The sequence below is a fragment of the Macaca fascicularis genome, chromosome 19 (genome assembly GCF_037993035.2).
Source record: "Macaca fascicularis isolate 582-1 chromosome 19, T2T-MFA8v1.1".
In the NCBI taxonomy this organism is placed as follows: Eukaryota; Metazoa; Chordata; class Mammalia; order Primates; family Cercopithecidae; genus Macaca; species Macaca fascicularis.
In genome coordinates, this window is record NC_088393.1 from 65,308,537 (window position 1) to 65,326,010 (window position 17,474).

The 17,474-nt window shown below is 45.8% G+C and overlaps 1 protein-coding gene across 4 annotated transcripts; it reads right to left on the reverse strand.

Annotated features, from left to right (window-relative positions):
• Positions 1–196: 196 nt before the first annotated feature.
• Positions 197–17,153, reverse strand: ZNF550 (zinc finger protein 550). 4 transcript variants are annotated; one of them, XR_010583167.2, is made up of 6 exons: positions 16,948–17,153; positions 13,554–13,680; positions 9,922–10,017; positions 3,470–4,985; positions 685–1,612; positions 197–269 (listed from the first exon to the last, which is right to left on the reverse strand). XR_010583167.2 is itself a non-coding variant. In XM_045379123.2 (4 exons), exons 1-4 carry the CDS (start codon positions 16,972–16,974, stop codon positions 3,982–3,984), a joined length of 1,254 nt encoding a protein of 417 aa, XP_045235058.1. In that variant the 5' UTR covers positions 16,975–17,153; the 3' UTR covers positions 2,603–3,981. The 4 variants fall into 4 exon arrangements, 1 of the variants encoding a protein (XP_045235058.1); XR_006694273.3 differs by lacking the exon at positions 685–1,612; XR_006694272.3 differs by having other exon boundaries at positions 197–1,612.
• Positions 17,154–17,474: the final 321 nt, after the last annotated feature.

Below are 17,474 nucleotides of genomic sequence, written 5' to 3' on the forward strand. Positions count from 1 at the left end.
CTGCAGTTCTTTCAAAGGCAGAGTGAATAGTAATCACAGCAATTTCAAGATAAACAGGCTTCCATTGTGAGATGGCTTGTTTAAAGAAACTATTAATTCTCTATACTCTTCTGATCACTCTGTTGTTCACATTCATTTTAGACTTTCTCTTCCAAATCACTTCTGGTGCTTTCCTTCCTGCTTTCATTTCCTTCAATGTTCTAGTTCTGTTATGTTTTTATTCCATCAGCGATTTCTTAAATTTCTCTTTTCAACCTTAAGTGGTTTTTCTGAAATTATAAAATTTACTGTGAACATTTCAAACATTTCCACGTGTGCATGAAGTTAAAGTGAATGTTCACTCTGACACTCCCCTCTGCCCCATCCCTTCCCTCCCTCTACACCCAAGGAGCAAATACCATTTAACTGGGTGAGAATCCTTCCAGACACATTTTTTGTCTGCTTACAAACATTAAGATTTCTAATTCGTCTTTGCATGACTGACTTGCCAAGTGAATTCACCGTCCACATTTCCTCTGTGAGACTAATTGAAGTGCACCAACTGTGAATGGTCATAACTAGTCCCACCCCCACAATCATTTCTCACAGATTAAGCACCATAAGAGCATAGTGCTTTTTATCTAATTTGTTCATTAAATGTAACAAAGTTACAATAACAAACATGAACAAGAAAACATGTTTTACCTTTACCTCCGCCGGGCACAGTGGCTCACGCCTGTAATCCCAGCACTTTGGGAGACTGAGGCGGGTGGACTACCTGAGGTCAGGAATTCAAGACCAGTCTGGCCAACATGGTGAAACCCCGTCTCTACTAAAAATACAAAAAACTTAGCCGGGCGTGGTGGTGGGCGCCTATAATCAGAGCTACGCAGGAGGCTGAGGCAGGAGAATCCCTTGAACTCGGGAGGCAGAAGTTGCCATGAGCTGAGATGGCACCACTGCACTCCAGCCTGGGCAACAAGAGTGAAACTCCGTCTCAAAAAAAAAAAAAAAAATTTTTTTTTACCTCAGTCATAAACTGAGTATTTGTGGAAAACATATAGAAGTTCATAACTTTTACTGACTTAAAAATGGCTGCTAAACAAGTTTAGGTCAATATATTGCACCTGTTCTCATGTGTTTTTCCTATACTAGACAGTAAGTTCCTTCCCTGCTCAAGGGTAGGACCCATAGCCCAGCCATCCACTGCATCCTACTCTTCCAAATATGAACACAACAGTGAGTGGCCATGGAGCTAAATGACAGGTGTCTCATGAGATTCTTGCCTATCACAGCAGCAAGTTCATAGTAGATCCTTTTACCAAACACTTTAAGACTGTACAGAAAGAGTTGAAAGCTAAGAAAAACCCCAGGCTGTCCTTTATCCCATGGAAAACGTCACTCCTGCTTTGGGACAAACTGGGGCCTAGGTCCTCAGGCCTGGAAAGAACCCTTTGATGACAGCCAATATGTTTCTAGAGGGATTTCTCCAACTCTCTTGAACCCAGGGCCTTAGGTACAAGTACAGCCACAGCTACAATACATGCAGCCTTCCAAAGAGAGGATGCAGGAGGGTGGTGGTCCTCAAGAGTCAACTCTCCTTCCCAGAGGAAAGGAAACTGTGCACTCTGTCCTGAAAAAACAAAAACAGAGAACTCTTAACTCACCAAGAATTGTATTTATAGTATGTGCAAAAGGACCACAGTAAAAGGTACATGCCCACTATGAAAACATGAAATACATATGCAGTGCTTTAAAAGTTTGTGAGGAAAACTCAAAGTGAGAAAATAATTTTCTGTTTTTCACACAATACATGTTTTAACCTAACATTGTCTCATGTAGCTTGAAAACTAAAAGAAAATCTCACAAAAGGAATTTCAAATTACCATATTCAGGCTAAGTGCTGTGGCTCACACCTGTAATCCCAGGATTCTGGGAGGCTGAGGTGGGTGGATCACCTGAGGTCGAGAGTTTGAGACCAGCCTGGGCAACATGGCAAAACCCTGTCTATACTAAAAATACAAAACTTAGCTGGGGCACGGTGGTACATGCCTGTAGTCCCGGCTTCTCGGGAGGCTGAGGCAGGAGAATTGCTTGAACCCGGGAGGCAGAGGTTGCGATGAGCCAAGATCGCACCACTGCACTCCAGCCTAGGCAACAAAGTGAGACTCCATCTCAAAACAAAACAAAACTAATTACCATGTTCAGTGCTAGCACCAAGGGAATAAGGTCCTGGTGGTTAACTATGAAACTCACGTAAACCTGCACACATATGTCCTGATTCACCTGTTAAAATGCTAGGCACTTTATTTTGTAGTAAAACTTCACACAAATGTTTACAAGATCAGACAATGAGATGCCATGTTGTTTTGTTGGGTTTACTGGGTTTACCATGGATTCATCTTAGTTGTGTGTTTTATTTTGCCTGTTTTAGCTGTAATTCAATTCCTAGAAATATGCTAAGGGAGACCTGAAAATACCTCTCTACACAGGATTAAAGAACCTGAGAAATACCAGAAAGAATTAGGACTCACCTGAAAGGGCCAAGCAAGTACAAAGTGATCACTATGTTGCCAGAGAAAATAAAGACAACAAATAGAATGGAATCAGGAAAATGTGAGAGTGCTGAGCATCTGAAACTTTATTAGGCTAGGTGTGGTGGCTCACACCTATAATCCCAACACTTCAGGAGGCTGAGGCAGGATGATCACTTGAGTCTAGCAGTTTGAGACAAATCTGGGGAACACAGCAAGAGCCCATCTATACAAAATAATTTAAGGCCGGTTGCAGTGACTCACACTTGTAATCCCAGCACTTTGAGAGGCCAAGGCAGGTGGATCACTTGAGGCCAGGAATTCCAGACCAGCCCAGCCAACATGGTAAAACCCTGTCTCTACTAAAATTACAAAAATTAGCCAGGCATAGTGGTGCATGCCTGTATCCCAAGCTACTCAGAAACTTGAGGCAAGAGGACCATTTGAGCCCAGGAGTTCGAGGTTACAGGGAGCTATGATCATTCCACTGCACTCTAGCCTAGGTGACAGAACAAGTCCCTATCTCTTAAAAAATAATGTTTATTTTAAAAAATCAAAGCCTTAAACAGTCTTAAGTGGTGCACATTTTAATGTGGCCATCTGTACATGGGTTCTTCTCACCCTAGATATAAAATAGAAGTGTCACATGAAGACATTCTCAGTATTCTAATTTCTTGTAAATTCAAGAATCTCATGACATAAGCCTTCATATTTCTCACAAAGAATTACTCTCCTCATAGATATCCTCCCAGAGAGGTCTGGATCAAAGTCAGCTTCCAAGAAATGTTTGAAGAGCTGCCCTCACTGTCCAACTCTGACAAAGGATGGCAGTGAATGTATGTTAAAAAAAAAGGGGGGGGGGGGAATAAAACCCCTTTACTTCTCAAACATTCCCCTACCAAAAAATAAAACTGATCTTACAGGGAAGTCTGTAAGGACATAAAGCAAGAAGATACCTGTGACCGAAGGTTTTCATAAGTTCATAGAGAAAATCCCGAGGTGGGTCAAATTCCAGCATGGCTCTTTATAGGACAAGTAAGTGAGAAACTGGTCACAGAAAGTTTTCTCACATCAATGACAATTATGTAGTAACTTTTCATTATGATGCTCGGATAGTAAGATTTTTCCTCTGGCCAAAGACTGTCCTTAAGAGTTATATTTGGAATGTTTCTCCAGCCTGAGTCCTCTGATGTTGATGGAGTGCCTTCCACATTTCCCTCTGGCATGAATCCTTCTGCAGTGAGAACTGAGTGGTGACTGAAGGGATCCTTACATTCACTGTATTCACAGGGTTTCTCTCCAAAGTGACTGCTCGTGTGTTAGTTAAAGAGCTGAGGAAAAAAATGAAGTTTCCTGACATTCTTTGCACTCGAAGGGCTTCTTCCTCCAGTGTGGGTCCCATTATGAATGATAAAATAAGGACAGTGGGTGAAGGCTTTGCTATATTCATTGCAACAATAGGGTTCTCTCATGTATGGACTCTTTGGTGCTGCAGAAGGTGTGACCTGCGTTTGAAGGCCTTTCCACACTCGATACACTTGTAGGGCATCTCCCCAGTGTGGATGACAGAGTGCTGAATGAGGTATGTGCTCCGGTGAAAGGCCTTCCCACACTGGGTGCATTCATAGGGCTTCTCCCCAGTGTGAATCCGCTGGTGCTGTATGAGTTCTGAGCTGCATCTGAAGGCCTTGCCACACGCCATGCAATCATAGGGTTTCTCTCCAGTGTGGATGATGTAGTGTTGAATTAGGTGGGCCCTATTGCTAAAGGCTTTCTTACATTCTTTGCACTCAAAGGGTTTTTCTCCGGTGTGGGTCCTGTTATGGCGAATGAAAGTAGACCGGTGGGTGAAGGCCTTTCGACATTGACTGCACTCATAGGGTTTCTCTCCAGTGTGGATTGGATGGTGCTGCATAAGGTACGACCTGCGTTTGAAGGCCTTTCCACACTCAAGGCACTTGTATGGTTTCTCCCCAGTGTGGATGAGGTAGTGCCGAATGAGAGTTGAGCTCTGGCTAAAGGCTTTCCCACACGCGTTGCATTCGTAGGGTTTCATTCCAGTGTGAACCCTCTGATGTCGAACAAGATACCACTTCCTGTTAAAACCTTTCCCACACTGCTTGCATTTGTAGGCATTTGTCCCTGCATGAATCAAGGCGTCTTTCCCTGGTTGCTGTGAGTCACATTCATGGAGAACATCTGCTGATAACCATTCTTGTAATGCCCTGGAGTGCAGACCATCATCTGTCCCCAAACCTTCACCTTCAAGGCTCGCTTTCCCAGGATGGGTCTCCTTGTGGAGGTCTGTCTCTGGTGTCATTCCCAAAAGCCCTTCCTTATCCCTAGATCTCCCCAACCTCGAGTCACTTGAGGTTGAAGATGCCACAGTCAGGCTTCCCCGGAGAAAGGCCCATTCAGATAAGACTGGCGGGTAAGTGGTTGGCTCTCTGGTATGAACTTGCGTTCTGTCACCTGAAGGGCATCAACAAACAAAGGAGGGGTCTTTTAGTGATTACATATAGAAAAACACAAAATAACCACTTCAGTAGGAAAATTAAGATGAAAACAGTGCCTATGATAACTGCTGCATTTTTACATCTCTAACCCAGGCTACCAAATACTTCTTATGGTTCTTGTATCCTTGACACCATTAAAGGGAAAATCTGGAGATCAGGCTGGACCAGGGGACAGAGGATCTGGAGTAAAGACATTCCTCTTTACAGTTCAGAGTAAGGAAGAGATAATAGAGTTTTGATGACATTGTCTGAGGGGCATTTGCTTCCAGAATTGAACCCTTACATCCATCTGACAAGGGATCAATAACCAGAATATATAAGGAGCTTAAACAACTCTATAAGAAAAAATCTAAGAATCCGATTTAAAAATGGGCAAAAGATCTGAATACACATTTCTCAAAAGAATACATACAAATGGCAAACAGGTATATGAAAAACTGCTCAACATAACTGACCATCAAAGAAATGCAAATCAAAACTACAATGAGATATCATCTCATCCCAGTTAAAATGGCTTTTATCCAAAAGACAGGCAATGACAAATGGTGGCAAGGATGCGGAAAAAAAGGGAACCCTCATACACTGTTGGTGGGATTTTAAATTACTACAACTACCATGGAGAACAGTTTGGAGATTCCTCAAAAAACTAAAAATAGAGCCACCATATGATCCAGCAATCCCAGTGGAGGTATATATCCAAAAGAAAAAAAAAATCAGTCCATCAAAGAGAGATCTGCACTCCCAGAGATATCTGCACTCCCATGTTTTACTACAGTACTATGCACAATAGCCAAGATTTGGAAACAATTTAAGGGTCCATCAACAATGAATGGACAAAGAAAATGTGGTGTGTATATACAATGGGGTACTATTTGGCCATAAAAAAGGAGATCCTATCATTTGCGACAACATGGACGGAACTAAAAATCAAAACAATTGAAATCATGGAGACAGAGAGTAGAAAGATGGTTACCAGAAACTGGGAAGGGCAGTAGGGTGGAGTAGGGAGGAAGTGAGGATGGTTAATGGGTACCAAAATAAAGTTAGGAAAGAATGAGTAAGACCTGGTATTTGATAGCACAACAGGGTGGCTATAGTCAACAATAATTTATTGCATACTTTAAAATAACTAAGGGTATAACTGGATTGTTTGTAACACAGAGAAGGGATAAATGCTTGAGGTGACAGATACTTCCTTTACCTTGATGTGATTATTATGCATTGTTTGCCTAAATAAAAATATCTTATGTGCCCCAAATATGTGTACACCTATGTACCCACATAAATTAAAAATTAGCTGGGCATGGTGGTGCGTGACTGTAATCCCAGCTACTTGTGAGGCTGAGACAGGAGAATCGCTTGAACCCAGGAGGCGGAGGTTGCAGTGAGCTGAGATTGCACCACTGCACTCCAGTCTGGGCAACAAGAGTGAAACTCTGTCTCGAAAAAGAAAAAGAACTGAAGCCTTTTGGTGCTATGAGAGTTTAAGGAAGTGGCACTTAACAAGATTGGAAAGAAAAAGAGATCATGGAAGGCTTTCTAGAGGAGGTGTCCCATAAGCTGAGTCCTACAAGAGAAGCCAGAATTATTGCGAGAGAGAGGAAGTGGGAAATGGGTTGAAGATGAGGAAGTAAAAATGGGTTGATTCACCCTTTGGGCACCAGATGCCTGGTGAAACCAATATAAAAGGGTGATTAGAGTTGGAGGAAGAGAATGAAGATCCAGCACAAAAGGGATAGAAGGACACACAGGAACAAATGGTACAAAAGGCCTAGCAATGATAAGATCTGACAAGTTTCTGCTGTGTCAGGAGGCACAGTGCATGGCGGACAAGAGGGTACCGGAGACAGAATGACTCAGTTCAAATCCTGCGTCTGTCAAGTGGGTTGATACTGGAGGATGACTTTCTCCACCAGGTCTCAAATTCCTCAACTAAGAGTCATGAAGTTAAATGAGAAAATGCACAGTTCTTGATGCAGCACAAGTGTTCATTAAATTGTGGGACATTGGCCGGGCGCGATGGCTCACGCCTATAATTCCAGCACTTTGGGAGGCCGAGGCAGGCAGATCACGAGGTCAGCACGAGGTCAGGAGATCGAGACCATTCTGGCTAACATGGTGAAACCCCATCTCTACTAAAAATACAAAAAATTAGCCAGGCGTGGTGGCGGGTGCCTGTAGTCCCAGCTACTTGGGAGGCTGAGGCAGGAGAATGGCGTGAACCCGGGAGGTGGAGCTTGCAGTGAGCCAAGATCGCATCACTGCACTCTAGCCTGGGCGACAGAGCGAGACTCCGTCTCAAAAAAAAAAAAAAAAAAATTGTGGGACATTACCCTTATTATTATTCTCATTGCTACACTGGGCAATTTGGGTAAAGGAAGTGACACGAGCAAGAACAACTTCACTGCTGTGATCTGAAGAACGTAGCAGCTGTGCTTCATAAAGTAGTGAACATCACATGCTTAGAAGACCCGAGTGCAGCAGCAGTCTCATATCTGGCTGGTGGGGATGGGAAATGGTGCGGCTACTGTGGAAAAATATTTGGGGGTTTGACTTAAATCTAAACACAGATCTGTCTCTTGACTCCACCAGTCGTCTCCTGGGTGTATATGCAACAGAAATGAGTGTTCATATCCACTAAATATTATGGAAAATAGTATTCATAGCAGCATTCTTCATAATCTCCAAATAATGTAAAAAATACCCATGCCAACCAATAGGAGAGTGAAGAAATAGATCCTGATGTTTTCACACAATGTTATCGTACACAGCATACAGGATAAACCCAGCTCATGGACACAATGATGGTGAAAAGAAGAAATACGCAAAAGAGAAAATGCTTTGGGGCTCCAATTATGCCCATTCACAACATTAAAAACTAATCCCTAGGGAGAGAGTCTAAACGGTGGCTCCCACTGCAGGAGGAGCTACTGACAAAGACAGGGTGACAGAAACTGCCAAGGCGCTGGAAATATTGTAAATTTTGACCTAGATGAAGAATTCAATTTGTAGAAATGTAAAAATTTAAGCTGAGCCCTTCAAATTTGTACTTATTATTGTGTACATAAGATTTTTTTTTTTTAGTTTGAGAAATTTTAAACAGAAAAATATTAAAGTCAAGTGTAAACATCTCTTCCAAACATGAGACAACTCCAAGAAGCTCGGCTTTACAAGTGGGGCCAACACAAGTTACAGGGTATTGTAAGTGAAAAAGCATTTTGTCTGTTTCCCCCAAGTGTAAGCAATTTGACTACACTTTGTTTTTTTTTGTTTAAACTTATATTCACTTTCTGGTTTTGTATTGAGCACACTTTCTATGTTGAATATAGAGAAATTGAAGGCACAGACAAAGCAGAGATTTTTTTAAAAAGCAAGTTCCCTGAGAACACAACAGGTGTGATGCAGCCACTGGCAAAGACACTGACCGTGACTAGAGGTAAGATCTCCTCCACAGAGGACAAGAGAAGCCAGGTATGAGACTGAGCAGATGAATCTTTAAGAACATTAAACACACATCCTATTTTTAACATGAAATTAATTATATACTGAAACATCAGCTGCTGGGGAAGTGCTGAAAATCTGAAACACATCTGAGTGGCTGCAGGAGCTGGTGCAGGGACAAGAGCTGCCCAGAGGAATGGGGCAGATGCGGGGAGACGTGTTCGGAGCCTCTGGTAAGGCTCAGGCAAAAGATGACGAGAGCCTGGACTAGGGTGCTGGTGAAGGAGCCAAGAAAAGCAGTGGAGGTGATGGACTCAGGAGATATGGATCATTTAAAATGAGCAGGACTAGGGATGAATGGATGCTGGGTTTGATGAAGTTAGGTGGAGTCCAGGAGCTATGTGGCATGTTTCCAGCCTTCTAACCTGCTTGGATAGTAAGACATTCTCTGAACTGAGTGTCTTTTTAGGCATCAGGAGCTAAAGGTGCCTCTGAGACACTGAAGTGGAGATGTGGGGAAAGGGAAGGGGGGTATTTGGAACACAGGGTTGCAGATGGGGCTGGCCAAGAAGCCCAAGGGGAGAGCCCATGACTCAGTGGTGATACAAATCCACAAGGCAGATGACTCCAGCTACACTCATCAGCACATATGTAGGGCAGGGAAGTCCAAATGTCACATTGGTGTTTTTCAAGACAAGAGGGGCAGGAAGACATGGGGCAAAGGGCTGCTTCTGAGTCTCTGATGGTCTAACTGGAGGATGCATGAGTGGATGGAGAAGGTGGAAAAGAGTGGGATTCAGGGCATAATGCCGACAGTAATATCAAGGGGAGGAAAATCCTCTTTCTCTGAGTCCAGAAAGAAATGTGTGACACTACATTTATGATGATTAAAACTGTTCATGCATAATATCAACTAGCTGACATTTGTTGATCCTTTGGACCAAGAACTAAGCAGTGTCATGCGTTATCTCTACATCCTCTAACAACTCAGTGACACAGAAATTATATCACTCTGATTTTTTTGAGTAGAGGAGCCTGAGGTGATGTAAGCCAAATCCATTAATTCTTTTCCATGGGCACACAGCCAAGTCACATTTGTCAGTCCTGAGCATCCAGGTGGCCAAACGCCTAGTTCTTGTCAAGATTATGTGGTTGCAAAATATGTGTACAACGGGGTATGACTTCTCCCCTTCTTGTTCGCCTTCTACCAGCTCGATTGAGCGAGAGCAACCATAAAGATTCCTGTTCACAGCAGAAGGTAACTGTGTCTCTGAATAATTGTGTGGCTCAGTGCTCACCTGATGATGGACACTATACCCCAAAGTGAGTCAGAAACAACCAGGCCCCCAGGAGGCCACAAGGAGCAGTTTCACACAGAAATTCAGAGGTGGTGGTGCCCTCACATTCTGAAGACTGCCATGACTCCACCTGACCAGCTGGTGGCTGCTTACCTGCACAGGTGGGGTGTGAGAGGCCTCTCTTCACTGTCCACAGCTCCTGCCCATGCTCTAGCAGGTGGACCAACTCTGGTTTGGGAACCCGATGCCCTGTTGATAGCAAAAGAAATAGAATAGAGGTAATCTAATGAGAAAATGAAAGTCTCTCCATCCTGCCTAGGACTTCATGACAGGGGCCAGACATGAATGAAGCTGCTACCAAAGTAAGCAAAATGCTGATGTGAGACCTGAAAATCAAGTGAGTGAACTGTGTTCCCCATAAAAGTCGTACATTGAAGCCCTAACACCCAACGTGACTGAATATGGAGACAGGATCTTTAGAAGGTAATTAAGATTAAATGAGGCTATAAGGGTGGAGCCTTAATCTGACAGGATTATGGCCTTATAAAAACAGGAGGAGAGGGAGAGAGATCTATCCTGTGTCCCTCCACCATGTAAGAACACAGCAAGGCAGCCATCTGCAAGTCAGGAAGAGAAGTCTCATTAGGAATCAAACTTGCCGACACCTTGATCTTGGACTTCACAGCCTCCAGAAGCATAAGAAAATAAACTCTGGCTGCTTAAACCACTCAATCCATGACATTTTATTATAGCAGCCAAGGAGATAAAGACAGGTACAAATCCCATTGTTGGGCTACAACTGCCATGGAGGGTAGTGCTATCTGTCTACACAACACCCACTGCCCATGATCTCCGTCTATGGAAGCCAACATTGTTCAGGCACACAACACTTTGACAGCCATGGGAAACTGCAAAGGTGAGCCGCTTCCTCCAGAAGGCATTTTCTTTCTTTCTTTTTTTGAAACAGAGTCTCATTCTATTGCCTAGGCTGGAGTGCAGTGCTCGGCGCACTGCAACCTCTGCCTTCCAGGTTAAAGGGATTCTCGTGCCTCAGCCAACCCGAGTAGCAGGGATTACAGGCATGCAAAACCACACCTGGCTAATTTTTGTATTTTTAATAGAGACTGGGTTTCACAATGTTGGTCAGGCTGGTCTCGAGTGCCTGGCCTCAAGTGATCCTCCTGCCTCAGCCTCCCAAAGTGCCACTGCACCTGGCCTAAGAAGGCATTTTCTAACGAATCTAAATCATTGCTTCTCAAACACCTCATGCTTTCAGAACCACTTGGGGATGCCTGATTCCAACCTCAAACCAAATGAAACACAATTTCTTCATGTGAGACCTGGGCATCAGTACTTTCAAAATGTGCCCCCCAAAATTCTGGGACCCAGATGGAGCTGAAAACCACTGGCTGAGGCTGGACATGGTGGCTCATGCTGTAATCCCAGCACTTTAGGAGGCCGAGGCAGGAGGATCACTTGAGACCAGGAGTTTGAAACCAGCCTGGCCAACATGGTGAAACCCCATCTCTACCAAAAATATAAAACATTAGCCAGGTATGGTGGTGTGTACCTATGGTCCTAGCTACTCAAGGGGATGAGGTTAGGAGGATTGTTTGAGCCTAGGAGGCAGAGGCTGCAATGAGCTGAGATTATACCACTGCACTCCAGCCTGAATGACAGAGCAAGACTCCATCTCAAAAAAAAAAGGAAAAGAAAAACCACTGGTTGAAATAAATTGGTAAATGCAAGAGTCTTCATTAGGCAGGTGACCAAAGCTGGATTCTCATTGTGAAAAGAAAGCATTTATTCCAAGGTGGGAGGAGGGGCTGACCATGGGGGCCGGCTGCCCCAGTCAAGGCTGCAGCATCCAGCATCCCTGTGAGGAGCCAGCCTGAGGACAATACAGAAGCCTGAACCAAGAAGAAGGAACAAAGAACTCTGACATCCTTGATGGCATCACGGGGCTGCGGCACTGAACAAGCCTGGAGCCAACCACACCTCGGGCTTCTCATCAGGCGAGTTGGTGAATTTCCTTCCAGGTGAAGCCAGTTTGATCTGGTTTTCTGTTATATGCAGCCAAATGCTTTCCACTAGATGTGGTGAGTAAAAGACAGGATTCTGTATGGAAAACCAGTGACTGAGGTACAAGGACCCACAGAAATACCCAACTGGGAGATTCTGAACCATAGCCCAGGATTCCTTCAGACATGTCACAGTAAGGTCCACCAATGTGTGCTATGTGCCTGGCTTTGAGTTCTGGGACAGGGCTGTGGGAAAAGTGAATCAGATGATCCTTTGGCTCTCCATGAGCCAAAGTGACATGAGCTGAGCTCCCTGTCACTTTTCACACACTGGTTCCTCCACCTGGAACACCATTCCCCTCCTCTACCTCCTTCCATCCAGCTAACTCCTACTCAACTTTCAGGTCTCAGCTCCACTGTCACTTCCTGAGATGCCCTCTTTGGAACACCCACAATAGGTTATGATGTTCTGCTTATTTATTCCTAAATTCTCCTCATTTTTCTTTCTAGAACTTATTTCAGCTGTCATCTATGGATTGATGTCTACCTTCCCAAATGAACTTGGAGTGTGCCATCACTTCTAATAACTTCTTTATCCTGACCCATTTTTGTTAAATATTGTATTCTAAAAGGGAACCTTGTTTTGCTGTGGTAAATGAGAAAGTCAATTTCACTTCCTACAAATAGAAGTCTGCAATCACAACAAAATCAAAACAATGCCACTAAGTCCCAGCAAGCCCATGTACCTTTCTCAGGGCTGAGTTGGAGGCTGTCCCCTCTGTTAAAAAAAGAAATGAACTGCACTGGGGCAGTGAAAGGAAAATGAAAGACTCAGCGCTGATCTGAGACTTTATTTTTTTATTTATTTTTTTTTTTTGAGATGGAGTCTTGCTCAGTCACCCAGGCTGGGGTGCAATGGTGTGATGTCGGCTCTCTGCAACCTCTGCCTCCTGGGTTCAAGCAATTCTCCTGCCTCAAACTCCAGAGCAGCTGGGATTACAGGCGCGTACCACCGCGCCCGGCTAATTTTTGTATTTTTAGTAGAGACGGGGTTTTACCATCTTGGCCAGATTGGTATCGAACTCCTGACCTCGTGATCCACCTGCCTCGGCCTCCCAAAGTGCTGGGATTATAGGCGTGAGCCAATGCACCCAGCCAATCTGAGACTTTTATGACAACAATTAGCATGCTGGACAAAGAAAGTAAAAGGAATGGCTTCATCAGGGTATCAACCCATGCCATTTGAGGACATTCCTGTGTACCCTCTAAAAACACCTTCTGGATCAACACAGCATGGGTATCCAGCATCAGAAAACAACTAATGGCCATGCAGGCACCCACATGCCTTTTTACAGATTATATTGCTTAGGAAGATATCCGAGGGGCACTGAGGACAAATGTCTTCTGGGGGGCTGCCTGACTCACCCCCTTCTCTAAGAACAGCCCAACCCCCATGGCCTCTGCTTAACAGGGCTGTGGCCACAGCTGACCCCACCAGGATGGCCAACCAGTTTCCTTCTTATGCAATCTGGATTAAGGACCTCAGAATGGGCTGAGCACTGGAGTGAGGGTTTGTGTTAAAAGGACATTTTCTACCCCAACAATCTCTGATGCAGACAAAGGGAGACTAGTCAGGAAGAGGTGGGACCAGAAAATTGCAGGGTCTGTGAAGAGAAAGGTGGGCAGTTCCAGTGACCTTTTTGCCTGACCAAGAATCAAGAAGAAGATTAGGGTCCTCCTCAGGGATGAGAGGTGAGCCATTACCTAGTGAAACCAGGAGCCCACAGGTCTCCAGCATCACCTCTCGGTACAGGGTCCTCTGGGTCAGGTCCAGCTGTCTCCACTCCTCCTGCGTAAAGGTCACAGCCACATCCTTGAAGGTCACCAACATCTGGAAAGTTCAACAGAAGTAATGCTATTGGCCTTGTGTTGTCGGATAGGATCAGAACCTGTCACTCAGTCTCTAGTCAATGTGCAGAGAGATCCAGGTCTGAATCAACTAGGTCTCCTTAGGGCTGACTTCCGTGCAGGACTCAAAGGGGAGGCAGATACTGCCTTTTGACATAACACAATTGTGCCTGAGAGAAATGCCTTCTATGGGAAGCTGTTGAAGATGACACAAACAATGGCAATCCCATGAGGACTATGGGAAGCAGACAGTAAGTGCTCTGGCATATTAAAAGAATGGAGGAAAATGACTGATACTAATCCAGCCATGGTAAGAGAGCAACAGCAGCAGCTAAGTGTGGCGGAAAGAAAGATAGATCAGACTGTTGCTGTGTCTATGCAGAAAAAGGAAGACATATGAAATTCCATTTTGATCTGTACTAAGAAAAATTATTCTGCCTTGAGATGCTGTTAATCTGTAACCCTAGCCCCAACCCTGTGCTTGCAGAAACATGTGCTGTATTGATTCAAGGTTTAATGGATTTAGGGCTGTGCAGGATGTGCTTTGTTAAAAATGTGTTTGCAGGCAGTATGCTTGGTAAAAGTCGTCACCATTCTCCAGTCTCAAGTACCCAGGAACACAATGCACTGCAGAAGGCTGCAGGGACCTCTGCCCAAGAAAGCCTGGGTATTGTCCAAGGTCTCCCCTCACTGAGACAGCCTGAGATATGGCCTCACAAGAAGGGAAAGACCTGACTGTCCCCGAACCCGACACTCATAAAGGGTCTGTGCTGAGGAGGAGGAATGAAAGAGGAAGGCCTCTTTGCAGATAAGAGGAAGGCATCTGTCTCCTGCCTGTCTCTGGGAATGGAATGTCTCTCAGTGTAAAACCTGATAGTACATTCTATTTACTGAGATAGAAGACCGCCTTATGGCTGGAGGTGAGACATGCTGGCGGCAATACTGCTCTTTACTACATTGAGATGTTTGTGTAAAGTCAAACGTAAATCTGGCCTATGTGCACATCCAGACACAGCACCTTTCCTTAAACTTATTTATAACACAGAGTCCTTTACTCACATGTTTTCCTGCTGGCCCTCTCCCCACCATTACCCTATAGTCCCGCCACATCCCCCTCACCGAGATGATAGAGACAGTGATCAATAAATACTGAGGGAACTCAGAGACTGGTGCCAGTGTGGGTCCTCCGTATGCTGAGCGCCGGTCCCCTGGGCCCACTTTTCTTCCTCTATACTTTGTGTCTTATTTCTTTTCTCAGTCTCTCGTCTCCACCTTGCGAGAAATACCCACAGGTGTGGAGGTGCAGACCCCCTTCACTAAGTCCTCTGGTCCTCACTGTGTCCCTGTCAAGCTAAACCTTCCTTAGCTGTGGTAAAGCAAATAAATCTGACACTTCCCAGCTATGTGACCATGATGATGTCACATGATCTCCCTAAGGATCGATTTCCGAATCAACACAATAATTATTCCCACCTCAGCAGGCAGCTCTAAGAACTAAACAGAAAATGTTTACTTAGGCAATCAGTGGTGTGCCTAGCACATGTAAGTGCCTGATGTGTTTGGGAACTTTATTAATCCCTGACAGGCCCAGAGGTAAATGTCGTTATCACTTCCATTTCACAGCCAGCAACCAAAGGCTCAGGGAGCTTTAGAAGTCACACACAGCTTCATGTTTAAAAAGCAAAAGCAGCATTTGAGCACCACTAAAACACCTCACCAAGCTGCCAGAGGGCAGGCAGGTGGGAGTGAGGGGTGCTAGAGCCAGCACTGCCAGGATGGGTGTGGAGGGGCAGCCCTGCAGAGACCTGAGAACAATGTCCTAGCCAAAGGGAAGTGCAAGGGCAAAGGCTGAAAAATGGGAAAGAACTTGGCAAGCTCAGGACTCCCTGGATGAATGCAGTGAGAAAGGGGAGAATGGAAGAGGAGAAGGAAGATATGGTCAAAAGGGCAGACCAAGCAGAGCCTTGCAGACCAAGCAGAGCCTTGCGGACCATGCTGGCGGGAGGGGGCGGATTTATTGGAAATGTGATGGGAGTCCCTGAAAGAGAGGCCTATTCAGTCAACAACCATTTATTAAGTACAATGTATGTACTTAAGCCTGGCTGTTCTGAGTCTTGGGAGCAGGAAGCAACAGGCACTCACATTCCAGGGTGGGAAAAAGATCGTAAACAGGCAACTAAATAAATGAGTAAGGCAATGTCAGATGGCCTTAAAGATTCCGATGACAAGAAAACAGAGCAAGGAGACCAAAGAGATTGGTCAGCTTTAAACAGTGCAACAGAGGAGGCCTCTTTAAGCAGTGGACACCAGAGGGAGTCGGAAATAAAGCGAGGGAGGGAGATGTGGATGAGAAATCAACAACTACGACAGGAGCTGACAGTAATCTGGGCTATCATGAAAGTCATCAGGGTGACTGCTAGAGAGTAACCCTGGGCCTCATGTGTTATCTCCAAAGGGACACCACATCCTACATACCATCACCTCTGAACATTTTAATGGACTCGTTTTTCACCTGTAACTAAATGTCTTAAACAGGAAAATATAGTTAGTTGCAACCCAGCGTCACTTGCCCCAAACTGAAAGACAAATTCCGCAGCCTGCCCTACCACCTTTTCTGCCCTGGCATAGCAGCAACTGCAAAAACGCTCCTCCCACCTCCTTCAGCCGCTGCCCTTCGTTTTGTAGAGACAGGAGGCCAAGGAGGCCAGAGGGTCAGACTCCTGCTGGGGTTGAGTCTCTAAACCTAGCACAGGCCCAGGGAGCATCTCCGGAAACAACATCCTGAGCGACGTCCCCGGACCGTGCTGTGCACTGCAACGGACACACACACATCACCCAGGGAGCCGTTCAAGCTTCCTCAACCCAGGGGGGGAAAGAGTAAATATTTCTACTTTCCGCGTGCAAAAATGAAGGACGAGGACAGTAACGGGACTTGTTCAAGGTCGCAGGCCCGGGAAAGGACACGGCTGGAAGTCACAAGGAGGACCGCGGTCGCTCCTCTTACCTGTGAGGTGTTCCGGGTCCCTAAAAGCCCTATTGCACACCCCAACGACGCACCCCAGAAACGGGGACGCTCCCCACGCCACCCCGGGGCTGCATTCCGGACTCGGGGCCGCTCGACCCCGTTCTAGGCCTCTGAGAAGCAACGGCAGGGACTGCACTGCGGAGGACCCCGAAACGCCGTCCTCCCGCTCGTCGGGCCCGGCACGCTGAGGCCGGCTGGCCGCGGGAGCCGAGCCCATCTGCTCACCTGCGCTGCGTCCTTCGCCTCTGCCATCCGACCGTTGGCAGGACGAGGCCGCGTGGGGCAGCTCCCACGGACTCAACACCCTACCCAGGGTCCTACAACGGTGCGGGTGAGCCCCAGTCTCCCCACCATCCTTCCCAGCACAGTTCCGAGAGTGAGGACCAACGCGCCACCCCGCAAACGTCCACGCCAGCGAGGCCAGAAGTCCCGCCCCTGTGTCGCGGCCGCCTGTCACGCCTGTTCCTGTGCCGACGTTGGTCCGGCGCACGCGTCGCCCCACTACCTTCTGGGTAATGTAGTCTTGTCCGGTGACGGGCCAGACTTGGCTCTTTTTCCATTTTTATGATGCACACCATGATTGTGTATATCTCAGATGATCTTAGTGGAGCAAGTGTACACACTGGATTGTACATTTTTAAAACTTCCTATTGTTCGGATGCCTCAACGTCCCTACAAGCAGGCTGTGAGCACTCGCCCAGGCACCCAGGTGAGCGAGTTTGATAAAGGGGGCCCTGCCTCGAGGTTCCCTG

What these genes read in the sequence shown, in the direction of transcription:
- ZNF550 (XM_045379123.2), bottom strand. Translation starts at nt 16,974, where the DNA reads ATGGCAGAGGCGAAGGACGCAGCGCAG. An exon ending in AGGCGAAGGACGCAGCGCAG is followed by an intron (nt 13,681 to 16,947) that starts GTGAGCAGATGG and finishes TGAACTTTCCAG; the next exon opens with ATGTTGGTGACCTTCAAGGA. An exon ending in CTCACACCCCACCTGTGCAG is followed by an intron (nt 4,986 to 9,921) that starts GTAAGCAGCCAC and finishes GATGCCCTTCAG; the next exon opens with GTGACAGAACGCAAGTTCAT.